The sequence below is a fragment of the Scyliorhinus canicula genome, chromosome 3, assembly GCF_902713615.1.
Source record: "Scyliorhinus canicula chromosome 3, sScyCan1.1, whole genome shotgun sequence".
Taxonomy (NCBI): Eukaryota; Metazoa; Chordata; class Chondrichthyes; order Carcharhiniformes; family Scyliorhinidae; genus Scyliorhinus; species Scyliorhinus canicula.
In genome coordinates this window covers 62303087-62327424 of record NC_052148.1, presented here as the reverse complement: position 1 = coordinate 62327424, position 24338 = coordinate 62303087, and the positions used below count along the sequence as shown (strand labels likewise).

At 44.3% G+C, this 24338-nt stretch overlaps 1 protein-coding gene across 3 annotated transcripts in view; it reads left to right on the top strand.

Annotated features, from left to right (window-relative positions):
* Positions 1–24338, top strand: part of LOC119962696 (ciliary neurotrophic factor receptor subunit alpha-like) — a 359277-nt gene that overhangs the window by 239835 nt on the left and 95104 nt on the right. For all 3 annotated transcript variants that reach the window (XM_038790629.1, XM_038790630.1, XM_038790628.1), the window contains one exon: positions 18133–18250. In XM_038790629.1, the coding sequence (XP_038646557.1) occupies positions 18133–18250 (118 nt within the window). The remainder of the gene's footprint in view (positions 1–18132; positions 18251–24338) is intronic.

Below are 24338 nucleotides of genomic sequence, written 5' to 3'. Positions count from 1 at the left end.
CGGCAAGCGCCGGTGCAGGTTGAACCAGTTTGGAACCGGATCTTGTCATGGGAGAGTGCTATAAATGAATGTCCTAATTTCTGTAGCTGACTAAAGCACAGTTCGGTTTTTACTGGGCTTTTGTTTTGGAATAAAAATGAAAAATAGTCCATTAGCATTTAGTTTCAGGAGCTGCCAACTTTTGTCAAAATCTAATCAAGGCAAGTAGAGTTTGAATTCTATGCTGTTGATGAAAACCTATTGAAAAATTAAGAACGTTGAATAATCAATTGTTTTGTATTAGTTTCTAAATGTAAAACTATCGATTATTTAATATTATTAAGGTTTTCAATAAATTTTCATAATTAGCATAGAATTAAACCCCACAAGCCCCTTTTTTAGATTTCTACAAAAGTTGACACCTCTTAAACTAAAAGCTTCTAATGTACTATTTTTAATTTTCAAAGTTATTGACGTAATAGTTTTAGCACTAGACACGTATAAAAGGATATGAAAGATAACCAAAACAGACCAGCTAGTAAATGTTGGAAACTGGGCAATTAAGAGTCTGGCTCTGGTTTTGCTGAACTCATTAAATTCCAAATACCCTCTGGGAGCTTTGTGAATAGCCTGCTCAGAATCTTGTAGCAACTTATTTTATGGATTTTAACTGGCTAGGAGTTATACTTTTAGGTGTCAGCGTGAAAATTCATTTTACATGCAGCACTCTTTTTAATTTGGTTCAAGTTGCATATTAATTGTTTTTAAGATAAGTAACTATATACTTGGATATTAGTTGAGGAAGCAATAAAGACTCCGATCTTCTGAACAACAGCTATGACAAACTGATTGCTGTACCACGCATAAATTCCATCGACTCTCTACTGCTGCACATTTCCTCCAGTCCCTGTCTTTTGAGAAATGAGAAGCACAGCTTTCCTTGGGGAACTCTGTCGGAACAGGGTAGATTTGGGGGAAGACCGAACACTCGCTCATTTATTAGGACCAACTGCAATATTGGAAGTTTCTAGGTCCAGTTAAAAGAATGTTGGTGGATAGATGAATGGGTAGGGTGGGGTAAATGGGTGGGTGAAGTGTGTAGGATGGGCAACATGGGTAGGATTGGTGAGGTGGGTAAGGATGAGGGGTGTGATGGGGTAGATTGGTGATGTGGTAAATGGGTGAGCTGTGTAGGTGGATCAGTGGATAGGGTGGGTAGTTGGATTGAGTCAGATGATAGCCAGGCCAATGATAGTGGGTCAAGTGGGTGGAGACTAGTTAGGTGATCAGAAAGGGCAGTTAGGTCTGATCGGTTCGGGGATGAGTAGGGTCAGGTTGGGAGATTATCGGGTGGTCGGTGGGTAATCAGATCAGGGGGTGATCAGTGGAGTCACTTGTGTAATTACCCAGGAATTAAACTAGGTTTTAATCAGCCTGACATCCATGGATAACTATCCTAGTAAACCTGAGGATTTGGAGCAGTTTAAACCCAGCAAAGGATAACCAAAAAACTCTTGATGAAAGGGAAAAGAGCAAATGAATGCAAGCTAGCAAGAAACATATAAACAGTAAAGGCTTCTTTAAGTACGTGAAAAGTAAAAGATTATCTAGGACCACTGCAAGTGGAGAACAGGGAAATGGTGGAGGAACTAAACAATTACCTTATGTCTGTCTTCACCGTAGAAGATACAGAAAATCTCCCTGAAATGCAAGGCAACCAGGGGACTTGTGAAACTGAGTCACTGAAAATAATTAATATTAGTAAAGAAACTTGAAAAGTTCACTGGATTGAAAGCTCATTTTTGGGCAGGGAGAATTGCTGTTCACAATCTATGTCAATGAATTGGATGTGGGGACCGATTATAATATTTCTAAATTTGCTGATGTCACAAAACTTTGTGGGAATGTAAGTTGTGTGGAGGATGCAAAGGAGACTGCAAGCAGACTTGGACAGGCTAAGTGGCTGGCAGGAACATGGCAGATGAAATAAAATGTGTGAAGCCATCTACTTTGATAGACAAAACAAGAATTTTTTTCAAAGGTGAGAGGTTGGGAAGTGTTGGTGTCCATGGGAACCTGCGTGGTCTTGTTCATGAGTTACTAAAAGCCAGCATGCAGGTGCAGCATTCAATAAAGAAAGCAATAAGCATGTTGGCCATTATCACAAGGTGATTTGAGTACAGAAGTAAAGATTTCTTACTGCAATTGGCTAGAGCCTTGGTGAGACCACACCTGGAATATTGTATACAGTTTTGCTCTCTGCATCTGTCCCTTTGTTCCTATCCAAATAAGTATTCCTGAGTCTCTGACTCTAGCTCACAACTGAAGGAAGCCACACAGGGTCCAGGGCAGCAGGCAGATTGCCCATCGTAAATTTAAACTTCCTGGGCAATTATCTAATCTGCTCGTGCATCAGGACTTCCACACGGCTTGACACATATCTTCAGTCGTATGTCCGGTCTCCGCAAATCTGGAGACCGGATGATTTAGCCCACGGCATTATTGATGTCTTTCTGTTTCTTCATCTTAATTAACCTTACAACTATATCGTTTTTTATTCTTTCCTGAGATGTGAGCATTGCTGGATAGGGTAGCATTTATTACCCATCCTTCGTTGCCCTTATGAAGTTGGTAGTGTGTCACTGTCTTGAACCACTGCAGTCTCCGTGGTTTATGTACACCCACAGTGCTGCTAGGAAGGGAGTTTCAGGAATTTGACCCAGTGACAGTAAAGGAACAGCAATATAATTCCAATTCTGTGCAACGTGGAGGGGACCTTGCACATTGTGGTGTTCCCATGCATCTGCTGTCCTTATCCTTTTAGGTGCTGGAGATCAAATGTTTGCAATATACTGTTGAAGGGGCTTTGATTAGTTGCTGCAGTGCATCTTTTATTAATTATACACTGCTCTCACTGTGTCGATGTTGGAGGGAATTAATGTTTAAGGTGGGGATGGGGTGCCAATCAAGTGGACCTTTTGTCCTGGATGGTATCAAACGTCTTCAGTGTTGTTGGAGCTGCACTTATCCAGGCAAGTAGAGAGTATTCCACTTGGGTATTGTAGATCATGGACAGACTTTGGGGAGTCTGGAGTCTAATTGCTTCTGGCTTCCTCTTGTAGCCACAGTATTTACATGGTTGGTCCAGTTCAATTACCGGTCAATAGTAACCACCAAGATGTTGATAGTGGGAGATTCAGCAATAGCAATCCCATTGAATGTCAAGGGAAGATGGTTAGATACTCCCTTTATATGAATTTCAATAATGCCAGATATGTGGGCCATACTTCCCAATGACTGGTGGATTATTCACAACAGGCAAACTACCAACCATACCCAACCCGCCTGATCTTGTAAAAGTCAAAACATAATGTCCAACATTCGATGGATTCCGTGATTGGCACAATTCTGATTGTGTTAAGAAGTACTGAAATAGCAATTTAAGATTATCAGTTGGACTCGCATTTTGGCTCACTTACGTCTGCTGGAAGCCACATATATTCACACACATGGTCAGGTCCTTGGCAGAAAGAAGAAGCATGTCCATGTATTGCATCATTTTCAATTAAACAAATGCTTGAAGAACAACCATTCCCTGGTTCATTCTCTATGGCAATGCCTTGATCTATCAAAGTCAACATGTTGTGTTTGAATTTGAACAAAAGCATGGCAGTTAACAGCTCCCTGCTGCTTTCTCCACGGAAACGCCTCGACCAATCAGACTTCACTTGCCAACAAATCAGCACTCTCTTCTCCTGCAGTATCAATTGTTGTTCCCTTTACTTTTAGTAATCTTACGATCTGTCCTGAGGAGTGCAAAGCGAAAGGACTGGACAGCATGTTCCTTTTTTTTTTCCAGCAATATTAAGGTTATCTCTTTGACAAGCAGTGGATAACTTCAGAGTGGTGGTACTAGCCAAGATTAAGAAGCCGAGTACTAAGTAACTTCATCTGTGAATGGTGACGGCACAGATGGACAAAGAAATGAAAAAGAGAGAAAGAAAAACAAAATTTGTACACTGGTAATATGAAAGTTGGAGAGCACTACATCGATGGCAAAAGCTATATCCCAAAGATATGTAGCTGGTGAGTTTGGTTACTTAACAAACAAGTGCATGCAAAAGAACTGGAGGAGATAGTGCATTAGCCCATGTCAGCATCAATAAATAGATTTGTGGCCCCGATCAACTTGTCTATTAGGTAAACCTCTGTCTTGACAAGGATAGACCAGAGTTGGCAAAATGAATTAAGTGGATCCATAGTGACATCAGAACCTTTTCATAAATATGCAAAAAGAAGATTTAATGCAGTGAAGCAAAACATTAAATGAGAGAAAATCCCGGTGATTTGCCATGGTTATGGTCATTCCTGTATAGTCGGAAACAAAAGAATAAAGCTACTTTCTGGATAAATGAAATTTGGATGTCCACTGAAAAGAACTGTAAATAGGACCAATGTTAGATTTAGTACCAGAGTATAGCCTAAAACCTGTATATTTCAATAATTATTAGATTAGCCCTGTAAGTTATTTCATAGAAAACCAAATCCAATGTAAAGCAGGCTGCAAGAAGAGCTACACCATATGCACAAACAGAAAAAAGAAAGTCTGGAAAGGATTGCAGAGTAGAGTCATGAAAGAATAATAAAAATGAAGAAGTATCTGCCAGATTTCATACCAGAGGATACGCGATTGACCCAAATGAAAACGAGGACTGTTTAGACATGGGACCATTGAGGAACTAAGAAACACACTGTACAAGGATCGCATATGACACATTTTTCTCTGCAGAGGGCAGCAGAGCAGAGCTACTGATCAGCTGTTCTGGGGAAATTTGCATACGTGCAGTGCGGTCAGCCTAAGTTGAAGGTGAACCTGCGAAGAAGACCCAAGGAGTTTGAATAAAGGCAAGCAACCAGCAGAGGGCAGCAGAGCAGAGCTACTGATCAGCTGTTCTGGGGAAATTTGCATACGTGCAGTGCGGTCAGCCTAAGTTGAAGGTGAACCTGCGAAGAAGACCCAAGGAGTTTGAATAAAGGCAAGCAACCAGCAGAGGGCAGCAGAGCAGAGCTACTGATCAGCTGTTCTGGGGAAATTTGCATACGTGCAGTGCGGTCAGCCTAAGTTGAAGGTGGTTTGTGGAGGGGCTGTTGGCAAGTGACAGTTAAACCCGAAACACTTTGTGAGTGTTTCCCACCCAACCTCCTTCTCTAACCAACCCCCCCACCCCACGGTGGTTGGGAAGCGGGAGCAGGGGCCTGTCGTGAAGGTGAGTGAGTGCCTTTAAATTTGCTTACCTTTCAGCGGGATCAGGGTTTGAGGTAATATCAGGTAAGCTCTTCCGTTCTTTTTCTTTTTCTTGTTTTTTTTTTAATCTAGAGGGGATGTCAGGGAAGGCAGTACAATGCTCCTCCTGCAGAATGTTTGAGGTGAGGGACGCCGTCAGTGTCCCTGCTGATTTCATCTGTGGGAAGTGCACCCAACTCCAGCTCCTCAAAAACCGTGTTAGGGACCTGGAGCTTGAGCTGGATGAACTTCGGATCATTCGGGAGGCAGAGGGGGTCATAGATAGGAGCTTCAGGGAAGTAGTTACACCAAAGACTGGAGATAGATGGGTAACTGTAAGAGGGATTGGGAAGAAGCAGTCAGTGCAGGGACCCCCTGCGGTCGTTCCCCTGAGTAACAAGTATACCGTTTTGGATACTTGTGGGGGGGACGACTTACCAGGGGTAAGCCATGGGGTACGGGCCTCTGGCACGGAGTCTGTCCCTGTTGCTCAGAAGGGAAGGGGGGAAAGGAGTAGAACATTAGTAATTGGGGACTCAATAGTCAGGGGCACAGATAGGAGATTTTGTGGGAGCGAGAGAGACTCACGTTTGGTATGTTGCCTCCCAGGTGCAAGGGTATGTGATGTCTCGGATCGTGTTTTCCGGGTCCTTAAGGGGGAGGGGGAGCAGCCCCAAGTCGTAGTCCACATTGGCACTAACGACATAGGTAGGAAAGGGGACAAGGATGTCAGGCAGGCCTTTAGGGAGCTAGGATGGAAGCTCAGAGCGAGAACAAACAGAGTTGTTATCTCTGGGTTGTTGCCCGTGCCACGTGATAGTGAGATGAGGAATAGGGAGAGAGAGCAATTAAACACGTGGCTACAGGGATGGTGCAGGCGGGAGGGATTCAGATTTCTGGATAACTGGGGCTCTTTCTGGGGAAGGTGGGACCTCTATAGACAGGATGGTCTACATCTGAACCTGAGGGGCACCAATATCCTGGGGGGGAGATTTGTTAGTACTCTTTGGGGGGGTTTAAACTAATTCAGCAGGGGCATGGGAACCTGGATTGTAGTTTTGGGGTGCGAGAGATTGAGAGTAGAGAGGTCAGGAGCGCAGTTTTGACTTCGCAGGAGGGCGGCAGTGTTCAGGTCTGTGGTTTGAAGTGTGTCTATTTCAATGCCAGGAGTATACGAAATAAGGTAGGGGAACTGGCAGCATGGGTTGGTACCTGGGACTTCGATGTTGTGGCCATTTCAGAGACATGGATAGAGCAGGGACAGGAATGGTTGTTGCAGGTTCCGGGGTTTAGGTGCTTTAGTAAGGTCAGAGAAGGGGGCAAAAGAGGGGGAGGTGTGGCGCTGCTAGTCAAGGACAGTATTACGGTGGTAGAAAGGATGCAAGATGGGGACTCTTCTTCCGAGGTAGTATGGGCTGAGGTTAGAAACAGGAAAGGAGAGGTCACCCTGTTGGAAGTTTTCTATAGGCCACCTAATAGTTCTAGAGATGTAGAGGAAAGGATGGCGAAGATGATTCTGGAAAAGAGCGAAAGTAACAGGGTAGTTGTTATGGGAGACTTTAACTTTCCTAATATTGACTGGAAAAGATATAGTTCGAGTACATTGGATGGGTCGTTCTTTGTACAATGTGTGCAGGAGGGTTTTCTGACACAATATGTTGACAGGCCAACAAGAGGTGAGGCCACTTTGGATTTGGTTTTGGGTAATGAACCAGGCCAGGTGTTAGATCTGGAGGTAGGTGAACACTTTGGAGACAGTGACCACAATTCGGTGACCTTTACGTTAGTGATGGAAAGGGATAAGTATACCCCGCAGAGCAAGAGTTATAGCTGGGGGAAGGGCAATTATGATGCCATTAGACATGACTTAGGATGTGTTGGTTGGAGAAGTAGGCTGCAAGGGTTGGGCACACTGGATATGTGGAGCTTGTTCAAGGAACAGCTATTGCATGTTCTTGATAAGTACGTACCAGTCAGGCAGGGAGGAAGGGGTCGAGCGAGGGAACCGTGGTTTACCAAAGAAGTGGAATCTCTTGTTAAGAGGAAGAAGGAGGCCTATGTGAAGATGAGGCGTGAAGTTTCAGTTGGGGCGCTTGATAGTTACAAGGAAGCGAGGAAGGATCTAAAGAGAGAGCTGAGACGAGCAAGGAGGGGACATGAGAAGTCTTTGGCAGGTAGGATCAAGGAAAACCCAAAAGCTTTCTATAGGTATGTCAGGAATAAAAGAATGACTAATGTAAGAGTAGGGCCAGTCAAGGACAGTGGTGGGAAGTTGTGTGTGGAGGCTGAGGAGATAAGCGAGATACTAAATGAATACTTTTCGTCAGTATTCACTCAAGAAAAAGATAATATTGTGGAGGAGAATGCTGAGACCCAGGCTATTAGAATAGATGGCATTGAGGTGCGTAGGGAAGAAGTGTTGGCAATTCTGGACAAGGTGAAAATAGATAAGTCCCCGGGGCCGGATGGGATTTATCCTAGGATTCTCTGGGAAGCCAGGGAAGAGATTGCTGAGCCTTTGGCTTTGATTTTTAGGTCATCATTGGCTACAGGAATAGTGCCAGAGGACTGGAGGATAGCAAATGTGGTCCCTTTGTTCAAGAAGGGGAGTAGAGATAACCCCGGTAACTATAGGCCGGTGAGCCTAACGTCTGTGGTGGGTAAAGTCTTGGAGAGGATTATAAAAGATACGATTTATAATCATCTAGATAGGAATAATATGATTAGGGATAGTCAGCATGGTTTTGTGAAGGGTAGGTCATGCCTCACAAACCTTATCGAGTTCTTTGAGAAGGTGACTGAACAGGTAGACGAGGGTAGAGCAGTTGATGTGGTGTATATGGACTTCAGTAAAGCGTTTGATAAGGTTCCCCACGGTCGGCTATTGCAGAAAATACGGAGGCTGGGGATTGAGGGTGATTTAGAGATGTGGATCAGAAATTGGCTAGTTGAAAGAAGACAGAGAGTGGTAGTTGATGGGAAATGTTCAGAATGGAGTTCAGTTACGAGTGGCGTACCACAAGGATCTGTTCTGGGGCCGTTGCTGTTTGTCATTTTTATAAATGACCTAGAGGAGGGCGCAGAAGGATGGGTGAGTAAATTTGCAGACGACACTAAAGTCGGTGGAGTTGTAGACAGTGCGGAAGGATGTTGCAGGTTACAGAGGGACATAGATAAGCTGCAGAGCTGGGCTGAGAGGTGGCAAATGGAGTTTAATGTGGAGAAGTGTGAGGTGATTCACTTTGGAAAGAATAACAGGAATGCGGAATATTTGGCTAATGGTAAAATTCTTGGTAGTGTGGATGAGCAGAGGGATCTCGGTGTCCATGTACATAGATCCCTGAAAGTTGCCACCCAGGTTGATAGGGTTGTGAAGAAGGCCTATGGTGTGTTGGCCTTTATTGGTAGAGGGATTGAGTTCCGGAGCCATGAGGTCATGATGCAGCTGTACCAAACTCTGGTACGGCCGCATTTGGAGTATTGCGTACAGTTCTGGTCGCCTCATTATAGGAAGGACGTGGAAGCTTTGGAACGGGTGCAGAGGAGATTTACCAGGATGTTGCCTGGTATGGAGGGAAAATCTTATGAGGAAAGGCTGATGGACTTGAGGTTGTTTTCGTTAGAGAGAAGAAGGTTAAGAGGTGACTTAATAGAGGCATACAAAATGATCAGAGGGTTAGATAGGGTGGACAGCGAGAGCCTTCTCCCGCGGATGGAGGTGGCTAGCACGAGGGGACATAGCCTTAAATTGAGGGGTAATAGATATAGGACAGAGGTCAGAGGTGGGTTTTTTACGCAAAGAGTGGTGAGGCCGTGGAATGCCCTACCTGCAACAGTAGTGAACTCGCCAACATTGAGGGCATTTAAAAATTTATTGGATAAGCATATGGATGATAAGGGCATAGTGTAGGTTAGATGGCCTTTAGTTTTTTTTTCCATGTCGGTGCAACATCGAGGGCCGAAGGGCCTGTACTGCGCTGTATCGTTCTATGTTCTATGTTCTATTCTAGCATCCATCTTAAATGATGGACAACAGCTCAAGGGTTCCAGCTTATAATATCTTTGGGGTAAAAAACAAGATTATATGCCGAATTCCATACCTGCAAATCAGAGTTATATGTTTCCTACTATGCTTGAAATTTTGCAAAATATTATTGAGAGGAAGTTTCCTAACTTTAAAGAGGAGAGGGTTTTCACTGAGAAAATGCACGCAGCCTGAGCATTCCTTATCTGATTGATTGATATTTATTGTCACATGTACCGAAGTACAATGAAAAGTATTTTTCTGCGGCCAATACTCTATCCGCAGTGCGTATATAGTAGACAAAAGAATAATCGACAGAGTACATTGACAAATCATATGTCAACAAATTGTGATTGGTTACAGTGCAGAACAAGGGCCAAACAAGCAATACATGAGCACGAACTACATGAGCAAGCAATACATCTTTCACAATTCTTGGTAAATGAAGGAAATAAAGGGAGCACTTAGAAAAATTGAAGGCAGGTTGCAACGGCTAAACCACAGGTTGATTAGCTCAAGCAATACTTTCCAAAAGATAGATGCAGGCTAGTCCAGTCTTGCCCTCACTCAGTAGTCGCAGCATCTGCACACCTGATTTTCCTTATACCTGCTTATGTCCAAGGTGTTGAGGCCAATTTTAGCACCCCAATTGCAACCCTGGCTAAGACCTGATAACCCAATATAGATTGACTACATTCCTGATCTGCATGGTTACATTCCACACTGGGCAATGTGTTTACTAATGGAACCATTGAAAAAATAGACTGCTGAATCTTTAAATCAATTTTAAGCTGAGCTAATTGTTTACTGTAACAGATCTAAATTGTGTTGTATTTTGCAAGCTGTCAGTCAATAGTGTTCAATCAGTCAATACATGATTTGGAGAAACTCCCCAGGCAATTTCATTCTAAGAAAAAGTTTTCTCTGTTAATATGTGGAACTTAGGGAAGTGGCAGTGGTGCAGTGAGTTGTTATTTGGGACTGAGGTTCAAATCCAGCCTGTATATTGTTGTGAGGTTCCGATTTGGAATGAATTTCATCTCAATCCATAGGCAGCAGGCATAGCACAATGCAGCTGCTGAACGTCTTTATAGAATGATAAAGTGAGATGGAATTTGCAAATTTACCTTCCAACCATTCTAAAAATTCAACGAAGAAGGAAAATGGGTGGGGTGTAAAAGGAGCTGCCACAAATCCACCAATACATATAGCTTTGGCATTGTGTTCAAGAGCCACCTGATAACGTATGATCAAGAGTGGCCTAGACATTTGAATGCAGATTCCTCGGTTTTAACTTGATCAACCCTTGACTATCTTCACTACTGTTTTTATTAATTCAACAGATGTGGGTTTTACTAGCCAGCATTTATTGCCAATCCCTAGTTGACCTTGAGAAGGTGGTGGTAAGATTCCTTCTGGAACCGCTGCAGTCCATGTGGTGTAGGCGCACCCACAGCGCGTTAGGGAGGGAATTACAGGCTTTTGACCCAGCAACAGTCAAGGAATAGCAACATAGTTCCAAGTCAGGATGGTGAGTGACTTGAATGGAAACTTCCAGGTTGTGGTGCTCTTCCATGTATCTGCTGCCCGTGTCCTTCTAGATGGTAGGGGTCGTGCATTTGAAAGGGGCTGTCCAAGGAACCTTGGTGAGTCCCTGAAGTGCAACTTGTAGATGGCACACACACACTGCCACTGTGCATCGATGGTGGAGGGAGTGAATGTTTGTGGATGGGGTGCCAATCAACCAGGCAGGGTTGACCCGGATGGTGTCCAGATTCTTGAGTGTCCTTGTCACATGTTATCATTAATATGCAACATAACACAAAGGAAATTAGTTATTAGAATAACATTTCTATGACATATTGCTTGAGACAATGGCAGTTTTAAAAATCTTTTTTAAATGTGCCTGTCTTCACATGGAAAATTAAGAACAAATGTTCATGATACGATTTATGTGTTCACAATGTAATGTAGAGTGCTGGAGCTACTTGACGCGCAAAGCAGGGGAACCCAGAGAAACCATTCTTTCATAGTATAGTCCAATGGTATTCATGGACCACCCAAGCATCACTTGGAGTTGGGTCACTTTTTTTTCCACAGGGTGCAAGATTCTTTGTATTGTAAAACTAGAAGCAGAGGACAGACTCTCAGATTAAAGGGATGATCCTTTAAAACAGAGATGAGGAGGAATTTCTTCAGCCAGAGAGTGGTGAATCTGTGGAACTCTTTGCCGAAGAAGGCTGTGGAGGCCAAATCACTTTTAAGACAGTGCCTTTAAGACAGAGATAGGTAGGTTCTTGATTAATTAGGGGATCAGGGGTTATGGGGAGAAGGCAGGAGAATGGGGATGAGAAAATATCAGCCAAGATTGAATGGCAGAGCAGACTCAATGGGGCAAGTGGCCTAATTCTGCTCCTATGTCTTATGGTTTGTGCTTTACAGCATACTTCAAAGACAGAATTATGCTTAGCAAGAAAAGATTGCTGTCTGAACATTTTTTTGCTAACTGGATGTTTGCTGCATTATACTGGAAATGTTTAGATCTTTTCTGTATGTTTTTAGGTGTACATTCTCCATGCAGCCTCCTTCAATATATTTTTTAATTATTTCACTGTCAGTCCTTATCAAACGTATGATTAATTTCTTTCATTCCTTGAAAATAGGAGGAAATACTCTCTGATTTTGTATTTTCTCATACTATATTCAGTTGGACCTGATATTCTGCACCTTGTTGGTCAAGCGCACCGTTCCCAGTGCCAAAGAGTTATGCATTTAAAGTCCCTTCTTTAATTGGTGCAAATTGTGTGCATTCAGTTGATTAGTAGCTCCAGCTGTTCAGAAATGCACCTCCAGGTCTTCTGAATTGTTAGACTAAACAGTCTTCTTTATACTCTGGACTATGTGGTTTACTCATCAGGTAAAGCTTTAACTGGACTATTTATTCTTCTTCTTCTAGGGACATAATGGAAAATGTTGACAGTTTAAACTCTAGCAACCAGTGTCCTTCAATCAGACTGCAATAGAAATTTCTGCATTGAACAGTGAGTTCCCCTAACAACCAGACTGATGACAAAGAAAATAAATTCAAACTTAACCAGTTGTAGCCATTCCTCAAGTTGCAACCATAACAACAAAACACAAGATCAGTTTCTTTTTAAAGGCTAGCTTCGACGATGCTCAAGGCCTGTATAATGTCACTTTACCCTGAGTCACAATTTTGTCACCCGTTCACTTTTTTTAATGCTTCAATTGTGAACCTCTAGTTAGCTAGTCTTAGAGTAGCTTGGTTTCCATTCCATTGGGGCAATAAGCAACACCATGGAAATCAATGATGGGTATTAGGGCAGCCATTCCCATTCCAATGGAAGTAAGCCTTCTTTATTCCTATTGTTATTTAATCATCACAAACAGCAGCCTGCATTTTATTGTTTCTTCAGTTGTCATAGAAAATCAGTCCCATCGCAGAGTGGAATTCAACACAAGAATGATGATCTGAGACCTGAAATGAACGTATAAATATGTTGGACGAATAAATGAAATCAGAGTGAATTGTAAAGGGTTGGTTGTGGTGGGTTGGGGGGGGGGGGGGGGGGGGGGGGGGGTTGCGCGCCGGTGAGATTGGTGGTTGAAACAATCTTTTCTGCTCTTGCGATGCCTCCTGCCAGTGGATCAGGTTACTAACACCATGTACTAAAGCCATTCAAATCAAAGGCTCTGTTTCAAACCCAGGCCTATACTAAATGAGGGATCTTGAGCAGGCCCAGACCCAATGTTGTATTTATGGCCACAGGATCTGAGGGAAATTTTGAGGTATGTTGAGGTGTTGAAATTGATGGGTATACGTGACTGGACTGAATTTTGATGTCAAAAGAGCCTGTTGACACTCATTGAACTGAATCTTCCCAGCCTGTGGTAAGGGGCTTGGAAGCAGAGGAGAGGTGGGTGGGTGATGGCAGCACCAGAAGCAGCCCCTCGTGCATCCGGAGGCCACACCAATGGTTAAAGCTCCGCTGTGCCAGGTTAGAGGCTCCATGCTCCAATGAGGAGGCAGAAAATACCATGACCCAACTGCTGCTGTCAAAGAAAGACCCCCTTCCATCTGATAGCCCTAGCTGTTTGGCCCCTCTGAAATCCTGAGTTAAGTTTTCATTCCTGAGTCCAACTCCATGTTGGGGCACCCTCATGTCCTCTGACGTGTCTCAATACATGCCCACCTTTCCTTTTAGGCTGGTGAGATTCAAAAGCTGCAAGCCCTATGATTGGACTGGCGGTATTGGAAACCCACCTAAGGGCAGCAAGCATGAAAAATGTCAATCTAGAGGTAATGGCTAATGTCCCACTCAGAAGTTACAGTCTCAGGAACTCATTTGATCCTGAGTTTAAGGTGCTGAAGCCTGTGGTAAATCTGCTCATTCACCCAGAGACCAACTACCTGCATTCATACCGTACGTTTTAGGTAGATAAATGCCATTTCACAGGAACATAATTAGACACTGTTTGATACCAATTTAAAGAACAAAATCTCAGGACACATGTCCAAAAGGTTGGTCAAAAGGGTAAATTTTATGATGGATCTTCCAAGAAGACAGAGATAGCAGTTCCTGAAGTCTACCATTGACCAGAAATTGAACTGGGTTAGCATATAAAAACCGTGGCTATAAGAGAAGGTCAAAGGCAATTAATCTTGTGGTGAGTAACTCCCCTCCTGACCCCCAAAGCCTGTCCACCATCTACAAGGCACAAGTCAGGAGTGTGATAGAATTCTCTTCACTTGCCTGGATGAATGGAACTCCAACAACACTCAAGAAGCTCAACACCACCTAGGACAAAGCAGCCCAATTAATTGGCATCCATCCACAAACATTCACTCCCTGTATCACCGCTGTACAATAGCAGCGGTGTGTACTATTAACAAGATGTACTGCAGGAGCTCATCAAGGCGTCTTAGACAGCGACCTTGCAAACTCACGACTGCAACGATCTAGAACGACAAGAAGAAATCCTGCAACTGTTATGGGCCAGGGTTTAGAGAACCCCAAAATGTATCATGGAGTTCACCTCACCCACAACTTTTAATAGATTGTGGCATGAGGGGCACACGGCCCACTCTACAGGTGTGGTACAGCAGAAATGGAAAAGTATTTTTTCAAGCAGAACTCAAGTTGACCTTTTTAAAACATACAGTGAACATCTTAGCAACCATCAATTCAAATACAACCTCCAAAAAATACAACACTAAGTAATCCTTACTTTCCTTTTAGCATCCATAAAGAACATTTTAACAAAAGCACATCAGGTTTAAATTCACTACTGAGAACGGTTATCACTCTGAATTCACCAAATGATCAAGAGATAGACTTTACATGGCAGAGAGAATAAGGCAGAGAGAATAACATTACATTTCTGTAGCTGACTGCAGCTCCAACACTGAAACAAACCCAAATTAATACAGACACACCCAAGCTTTTCTCAAAGTGAAACTAAAAAGCAGAGCCAGAGCTCAGCTCCACCCACACTCTGACATCACAGCAGTAACTTTAGCAGACTACCATTTCATAGAGTGACATTCTCATGACACAACACCACGTTAAAGTCCAACAGATTTGTTTCGAATCACTAGCTTTCGGAACTTAGCTCCTTCCTGATTTGAAAAAACCTTTCACCTGGTGTTGTAGGACTTCTTACTGTGCTCACCCCAGTTCAACGCCAGCATCTCCACATCATAGAAGGACAAGGGCAGCAGATACATGGGAATACCACCACCTGGAGATTCCCCTCCAAGCCACTCACCATCCTGACTTGGAACTATATTGCTGTTCCTTCACTGTCACTGAGTCAAAATCCTGGAACAGCACAGTCGGTGTACCACATGGACTGCAGCAGTTCATGAAGGCAGCTCACCACCACCTTCTTGAGGGCAATTAGGGATGAGCAATAAATTCTGGATTAGTCAGTGATGCCCATATCGCTTGAATGAATAAAAAAAACATATTAATGTTCCGGTGTTTAAAAACCAAAATGTCTGCAAGAATTACGTTGTGCGTCAAGATTCCCACAGTAATAGTTGACAGTAACTTAAATGGTGGTCATGTTTAAATAAAGATTGGGAATGTATTGTAGGATTGATGTGCACATCTCTAAAAGGCTGTGTAAAATTGCTTGAATGGTTAGAAATCTTGTGGAAAATGTTCATCAGTGCAATGATGTTTAGTTAATGATAAAACTTACTGCTGAGCTCTAAGTGAGATCAGGCTCATTCCAGCAGGGAACTGAATAGTTGCTGAGAATATTTTAATTGCAGAATACGGTAGCCTCATTTATGTATTCAGACATTCATTATCCTTGGTGGGATTCAATGTATTAGGCTCTATAAGGGAATTAACCACCTGAGGAGCACTGAGCTTAGTGAACATGCTTTGTATGCAGTGGTATGTCGGGTCATGCATTTAACTTCTTGGATATGCACCGTTAAGTCTCGGGGGAATACATTTTGAGGGTTTTTGCTTCGTTATAGGATATATGTGTTGTAATATGAAATCCAAGCTAAAAGCTACTGTGGTTTTCATTTCTTTGGTCCTTTATTTTTTTTTTATTGGTTTGCTCATGAAAGAACAGTAGCATGTTAAAATAAACTCACTTTATTTATTCAGTAAAGTTATGAGTTTTCTTTTCACATTGTTGCCCGAATGCTGACTTCTCCATAGGGCCTGCATACTAACACATACCTGAGCACTGTTAAGTGAAGGTACATAGCTGATCACCATTTTCTCAATTCATTTACAGTCAGTGTTAATTGGAATTGCCATCTCAATTCTCCAAAGCTGAAGATATGAAATTCCCACATTTTCTCCCCCTGAGATCTGTTGTTGAAATCAAGATGAATGACACTGTTTCATGCTGTAAATCAGTCTTTCACTAGAACCTCAAAATTATGGAACTACTTACTCCGTTTTCATATTGTAACTTCTTATAAAATGTCTTAATTTGAATGATAAATCTGCAAAATAGTTCCCAAGTTATTTAGGTGACACTAAAATACCAAGGCAATTGGATGTTTTTATGCACTGAACTTAGTTGAAAGAAAGTAAAAGAATGAACAATTCACATTTCTATAGTGCTTCCACAGCTATTGGGCCCCTCCAGTGAAGCACCTTTCAATTGTAGTCGCTGGCTGCAATATCCACCCAGCCACGGGTCCTCCTGTGATGGGACTGATGAGCCATTGAAATTTCCGTTCACATTTCCGGAAGATCCCTCCAGCATGAAGGGCCGAAAAATTCCAGCCATTGTTGTAATGTAGGAAATGCAAACACTAAGAAGAGAAAGCTCCCACACGTGTCAATGTAATAATGACCGGTTAAAACTATTTTTGTGATGTTGGCTTGACTGATAAATATTGGCCATAACACTGGGAATGATACCGCTGCTCCTCTTCAAAATACAGTACAGTCCCGATGTTCACCACTGCCTCGTTTTGTGAATTTGCTTATCCGGGCAAAAGACTTTGTACACCAGTTCCCCCATAGCAGGGACAAATTCCTCTTATCTGTGGTTTAAATCGTTTTAAATAATGGAAGCCACCTTTAGAAAATGCCCAAAAAAAGGTGTAAATAAAGGATTTGAGAAAGGATAGTGTCCATGACAAATTTCCTGCAATAGAAAGTGCACGCTGTGCACTTGTTGTCTGCATGTCATGTTTGCATGTGGGTGTTCTTTCTTGCTGCAATTTAATTCCTGATCGCAGCCTACCTCAACAAGTAACCTACTGCAAGAGTGATAAATTTTACATTCCTCCTGTTTTATTCAACAATGTTTCCAGTAAATTTCTGTTTAAATGTATTTAAAACATAGTTTGCATTGCCTTGGATCCTTTACACGTATGAAATTTTAGGATGGCTGGAAGCTGTCCAATTGACTCCACTTGTAAAGTATATTCGTTCACGACTGTGCTGTTTGTGAGGTTTTGGGGGAACATTACCCCCTCCATGAATGATGGGACAATTACCACATATGCTTGGGAGAGACAGAGTCTTGGACCTTTGAATATCTCAGCTGAAATATGGCACCTCCAACTGCACTGGTTAAAGCCATGATTTCTGCATGAGGCTTCTCTGAGGCAAGTGTGCTACCCACTGAGCCACAAAAATAATTATAATTTCAACCTATATAATGGCTGGAATTCTCCAGCTGTTCCCTGGCAGTGGGATTATCTGGTCCCGCCGGCAGCGAGCCCAGCCTGCGGGTTTCCCTCTGCATGGATGATAATGGGAATTCCCATTAACAGAGACAGGAACAGCGAGTTCCACATCAGCAAACGGCTCGCCACCTCTCTCGGCTGGGAGGCCAGAGAATCCCACCCAATAAGTTTCTCTTTTGGAACCTTGCTTGAGATAAAATGTTATTTTATATAAATTATCAATTTTCACTTTGGCATGTGGCAACCAAAGTGTTTTATGTTTATTGAATTAATGCGAGGAAATATCATAGGCTGTGGCATGCACCATTGTAAAACGCTCCATAAACTCCCATCGCCATCTTGCTTTGCTTTGGCTACTCTGCAGCTTAGAAGATGGGTGGACTATGCATCAGCAAACCATTACCAATTTCTTCATCGTTCCAAGCATACTGAGAAATTACTTTTCATTTTCCACTGACTTTCGTGTTGTCAATATAACTACTGTGTGGTATGTCCCTACATAAGCCAGAATCGTAATTTATAAAAAACAGTGATAATTAGAGGAATATTTTGAACTTCTGAAGAAAGATTTTTTTAATGAGCTGTGCAATACGTGCTAAACGTTACACTCATTTTGCATCTAATCTTTCTTGTTTTTTTCCAAACTAGATCCTCCGGTGACACCAACAGTGCTATGCAGATCAAATGCTTACCCAGATACATTCTACTGCACATGGCAGCTGTCAAGCCCAACTTATATCCCAACAGAATTTGACATCTCTGTAAGGTCTGTTCTGGCTTAATTTCATTGCTTACCTTTGCTTTATTTTCTTTAAGTGGTATTAAATTTGAGGCTAAGTTCCCCAAAAAGGAGCTGGTGTAAATACCAGGTTAGGGACAGCTTTGAAGGTACAGGCTGAGGTAATTAAATGATTCAGGGTTCACAATGCTGCAGAAATGGTGAGACAAATGTCATCTACAGGAACACAAATGTATATTGTTGGGAATTTGAGAAGGTTTATATGAATCTCTCGGGAGGATATGTAGACTGGATGGTGTCCTTCCTATGGAAATTGTATATTGCATTTGAAGTGAGTGAGCTTAATAGCCTGCTGCAATGCTCCAGTGAGCCCTCTGGATTCAACGTTAAGTTCACCAATTTTAGATTTTGACATTTCTCCTTCATCCCGCTTTATAAAAAAAAACCACATATCCCCCCCCCCCCCCCCCACACACACACACCAGGCTATCTGTCTTTTTTGTTGCTACTTTTTGTTGAAGTTTTTACAGCTCTAACACATTCTCTCTCCCTTCAGTTCTGGCAAAGACAAATAACTGTAAATGTTCACTCTGTTTCCCTCCTAATAGACACTGGCAGACCTGAGTTTTTTCTGGCATCCTCTGCTCTTGTAAATGCCCTTTTTCTTCATTCTTCATGCTTTCTTGTATTTTTTGAAATAAGAAACCTGCTCCATTTATGGATAGGTTCCATGTAAACAAACATTTGATACAAACCTATATTGAATACAAGTTGTATGGATAGGCTGCTTGTTCCCATTTTAAAAGCCTAATGATATTTCTAGTATCACGAAGTATCATTTGTATACACATTGGGCTGCATTTTTATCCTCTGGGCAGGAAGCAGGAGTCGGGAAAATTCCTGGCCAAGAATGCATAATGAGGTTTGGCAGAGAGCCCTGTAATCCATTAGACTATTGAAAACCTGAGTCCCAGAGAAAATATTGCTTAATTGACATCCCTGGCTCGCTGATCCCTTCTGTCAATTGCACAATATTTATTTACATGAGATAAAGAGGTTTTATGTACTTCGGTTTCAGCTTTTGATACTCTTCAGGGTCTGGTTGACTTTATTGACTAGCAATTAAATACTTACTGCCAAGGTATTTCAGTGTGGTAGCTGGTGCCGTTTAATGAAAATAGATGAAAATGGGATTTCTTTCAAAAATAAGCATATTAATCAGCGTCTTGTCTCGTGCCAGTGAGTAACCCAATTTTAAGCAACTGAAAATAATTTACAAAAGACTATGCAAAACAATTTTCTTGTTATCCGAAAAGAAAATGCTGGAAAATCTCAGCAGATCTGGCAGCATCTGTAGGGAGAGAAAAGAGCTAACGTTTCGAGTCCAGATGACCCTTTGTCAAAGCTGGAAAAAGCTTTGGTGATCGTGACTCGAAACGTTAGCTCTTTTCTCTCCCTACAGATGCTGCCAGACCTGCTGAGATTTTCCAGCATTTTCTCTTTGGTTTCAGATTCCAGCATCCGCAGTAATTTTCTTTTAATTTTCTCATTATATTGTTTCTCACAACTACTTTTTGTTAAGTTAAGGAGAATTACATTCAAAAGATTTTGAAGCATGCCTGTCCAATGTCCTGCACCGGGAAGAACCAGTTGAGGAGCCTCCCTGATACATCAAACTCAATTAAATCTCAGGATGTGATCAGTTTCAGAGGTCCGGGAATGCTTCGAACACAATGGACTGGATTTTCCAGTCATCGATGCTGAAATTGCGTTCGGCAATCAGCCAGCGAATTAAAGTTCCCGACCAGATCGGGGGCGGCACTGCTTTTGCGATGCGCCGCCCCCTCGAAAGTGGCATACTCGCAGACTATGCCGCACCACATATAGATGGCCTGAGCCCCCCCCCCACGATGCTCTGACCCCTGACTGGCCGGGTTCCCGACAGCATGGGTCTCTCATGGGCTTATCCATCGGGAACTCAGCGTGGCGGCTGCGGACTCAGTCCAGCGCCGCCACAGAAGGAAGAGGGCCGATCCGCGGGCTTCATCAGGGAGGGGATTGGGGCACTGCGGGGGCGGGGGGGGGGGTGGGTCTGGGGCGTGTGAGCCGGCCGAAGTGGGGGTCTATTTTGCGGGCCGTGTCCGCGAGTGGCCGGCAGTTCTCCGGGCCGTAGCCGGGTGTTCTACGTTCCCTTCCTGCTAGCTCCCATTTCTTCAGACGTAAAGTGCCACCGTTCCACGCCGGCATGGGGGCAAAGACCCAGAATCAGAGAATCCAGCCCTCTGTTTTTAAAACAAGTGCAAAAATTGCAGAAAGTCAATTTACACTGAACATAATTTGTGCTTAATTTTCAATCTTTCCTGCCACCATAGCCATTTGTAGGTAAATTGCACTAAAATAAATTGATGCAGCTGTCTGGGAACTGCAGGTAATGGGCCTAAACTATACAGATGACTAGATCTGAAATACTGGGCAAATTCTCCGTTAGGGAGATTAAGTACCCGATTTTACGAAAGGCGCGTTGTTGGTGGGTTTAACAGGGTGTTTCCCGCCGTGCTATTCTATTGGACTCTGTTCATTTTTTTGGACCTCGGTGGAGAAGGCCCTGCTGAGGCCGCAATTCGCTTCATCTCCTGCACTCAGGAGCTCCGCTGTCCTCAGTCAGTCGGGCCGTTAGATAGCGCCCTCTGTGTTGATGCCAGCACTGAATTCTGTGCAGTTTGGTTTGCTGTTGGGGTGCTATTTTTGGAGCAATTCAGGACATGCTCATTGGCTAGCACCCTGCTGGTGCAAATTCTGAGCAATTTCCGGCCCAGCATGAGTTTTCACCATTGGGGCGGATCTAGCGCCAAAGAGTCTGGCATCTGGACCTGTTTTTAAGCGCTCCACTTATCACACACTCATTGCAGCCACCTAGACTGCTCAGAGAAGACCTGCCCTGCTCCCGCACAAAGTCAGGAGTCCACGGTGGACCCACAGCTGCATGCCAGTGAGGAGAGGAGGGATAACCTCTTCCCCAGCGTTGGCCACAGACTGGAGCCTGCCCTCCTGAATACTGCCCGGGACGTGATGGCAAAGGCGGTCAGTGCTTCCAGTCTCACCAGGAGGAGACAGCTGGTGATTCGGAGGGGTGGCGGTCATTGGTGATTCCTCTGTCCTGAGAGGGCCAGAGAACCAGGGAGGGTTACCTCAGCCACGGGGTGCAGGTGTCCTCTGGTTCTGGTGTTCCCCTGCTTCTCTGCAATGGGGAGTGCTTCTGAGGAGTACACACACACGGTGGGCTCCTGATTGAGTTTGGCCACGCCCATCCCCAAGATGATACAGCTGGGGTAGGAGTGTGTCCAGATGGGCTGTCTGGATGGATTCCCTGAGGCCTTCTGAGCATTTAAAGGACACTGGCAGCACTCAGCAGTGTGAGAAGCTAGGAGCCTGTAAGTTGAAACAAAGGGAAGCATTTAAAAGACCGACTGCAGCAATGGTGATCTGAGCCAGGCCAGCCTGATCCTGAGGGAAGAGCCCCAAGTCCACATGCTTAGCACCAAGTCACTACCCGCTACTGCCCCTGGCCCGGGCAGCCATCCCCCAGTAAGCCAGACAGCTTTCAACGATTTTTCAGTGCTTTTTTAGCCTGCTGCTCCCCCTCCGCAGCTATGGTGCCCAGTCCTCATTTGTAAATACTTGTAGTAATTCATGCCCTCAAGACCTCCCCCTGTGAGGAGCAGTGCACCGCGGAAGGGTGGATCATACTATGTCCAACGCACTAATCACAATTAAATGTATCCAAATACAAGTTTTTTGCTTGCTCCCACCGTTGCAGAGCGCAAACCTAGTTATCGTCACCAATGAGGGACTCTGTGGAGAATGGTGCCCGAAATGGCGCGGGCCAGATACCCGATTCTCCGCCCGATTGTGGTTTGGATTTGTGGCATCGGAGGCAGAGAATTTCATCCACTGATTCTTGAAAGACAAATCTCTACATATGCTCGTTAAAAGATTCTTTGAAAGAATAAAGAATACCCACAGGACATTGAAAGGACTGGGCACTAAAATGCTCCTAACTTGAAACGATATCCCACCTATTGGCTCAGTTTTAAACACATAGCCCTTTTGTAAACCAGGCAGGTGACAATATTGGTCTATGCTAATCTAACCTCAGCTGGGGTGGCAGTACATGCACTGTGGTTGACCACACCAAGAAGAGCATCAGCCAAGATTTCTGGTCTGGGCCATAATTCAGTCGTTCCTACGGGAATGTACATGTGTGTGGATTTTTGATGAGGCGACGATTAGGTTAAGAGTGATGCTGCCAGAAGTCTACAATTGCAGTGCATAATATACAAAGAACGCTCAGCTTGGTTAGGAACAAAAAACAGACGACAACTTGACAATGCATAACCCTGAGGCTCCTTTTTGCAACATACCCATAGTCTCTCCAAACAACTGAAAGTTGTGCATCAGTACTCTCATTTCAGGGTGCAGGCTGCACACATTTTTTGCGATTGGGCTCCCACTCCCTAAATTTGACTGAGCTACATTCACAGTAAAAGCTTACCCAGAGGTCTTGATTTGTAGAATGGTTGCCTGGGAGTACACAGTTTCGAAAGGCAGCAGATCGGCAAGAGCTCCAGCTTTGCATAAAGGAGGAAATGGCAAAACAAATGTCACAACAAACAATGACACGTGCACCAGCAATATGAAAATCAGTGAGGGACTTTTAAATCAAGTTTAATATTACATTAACCAAGTATGGTGACAGGCAGGGCCGGCTCAAGGTACCGGCAACTCGGACAGTCGCCCGGGGCGCCATGTGCTAGGGGCGCCGCGTAAAAGACTCGGGTACCGCGCATGCGCAGTTGGGCCGGTGCCAACCAGCGCATGCGCGGTAGCCACCCTCCCTCAGGCCGTCCCGCACAAACATGGCGGATGGATCCAGGCTCGCCGGTGGTCACTCCGCCCGCCCGCCCCCCGCGGCCCCGCCCCCCCCCCCCCCCCCCCCCCCCCGGCCCCCCTCCCGGCCCCGACCCCCCGGCCCGGCCCCCCCCCCCCCGCCCCCACCCCCCGACCCCCCGCCCCCCCCCCCCCCCCCCCCCCCCGAACGGCGCCGAAGTTCAGCTTGCCCGTGGCGCCAGCAACCCTAGGGCCGGCGCTGGTGACAGGTCCCATTGTCTGCAAAGATACCACACTGTCAATGTCAGCAAAACTAAGGAGCTGGTCATTGACTTCAGGAAGCAAAGAATTGTACACCCCCCCCCCCCCCCCCCCCCCCAGCTGTATCAATGGTGCCGAGGTGGAGATGGTTGACAGCTTCAAATTCCTAGGTGTGCACATCACCAGCAATCTGTCCTGGTCCGCCCACGTCAACACTACAACCAAGAAAGCACAACAGCTCCTATACTTTCTCAGGAAAATAAGGGAATTTGACATGTACACATTGACTCTTACCAAATTTTACAGATTTCCACAGAAAGCATCGTATCTAGCTGCATCACAGCCTGGTACGTCAACTGCTCGACCCAAGAACGTAAGAAACTACAGACAGTCATGAGCCCTGCCCAGTCCATTATGCAAACCTGCCTCCCATCCATCTGTCTACACCTCCTGCTGCCTTGAGAAAGTGGGCGGCATAATCAAAGACCCCTCCCACCCAGGCTATACTCTCTTCCAACCGCTTCCATCGGGCAGAAGATAAAAAAGGAAAAATACAGCACAGGAACAGGCCCTATGGCCCTCCAAGCCTACGCCAATCACGTGTCCTATCTCGACCAACCCCATATGTATCCTTCTATATCCCGTCTGTTCATGTCCCTATCCAGATATGTCTTGAAGGTCGCTAACTTATGTGCCTCAAACCACCTGACTTGACAATGCATTCCAGGCCACCACCACCCTCTTGTGTAAAAAAACATGTCCCCCGCACATCTCCACTGAACCTTTCCCCCCTCACCTTGAACTTGTGACCCCTTGTAATTGTCATTTCCGCCCTGGGAAAAACCCTCCAACTGTTCACCCTATCTACACCCCTTAACATTTTATAAACTTCTATCTGGTCGCCCCTCAGCCTCCATCTCTCGATGGAGAACAATCCCAGTTTATTCAATCTCTACTCAAAACTAAA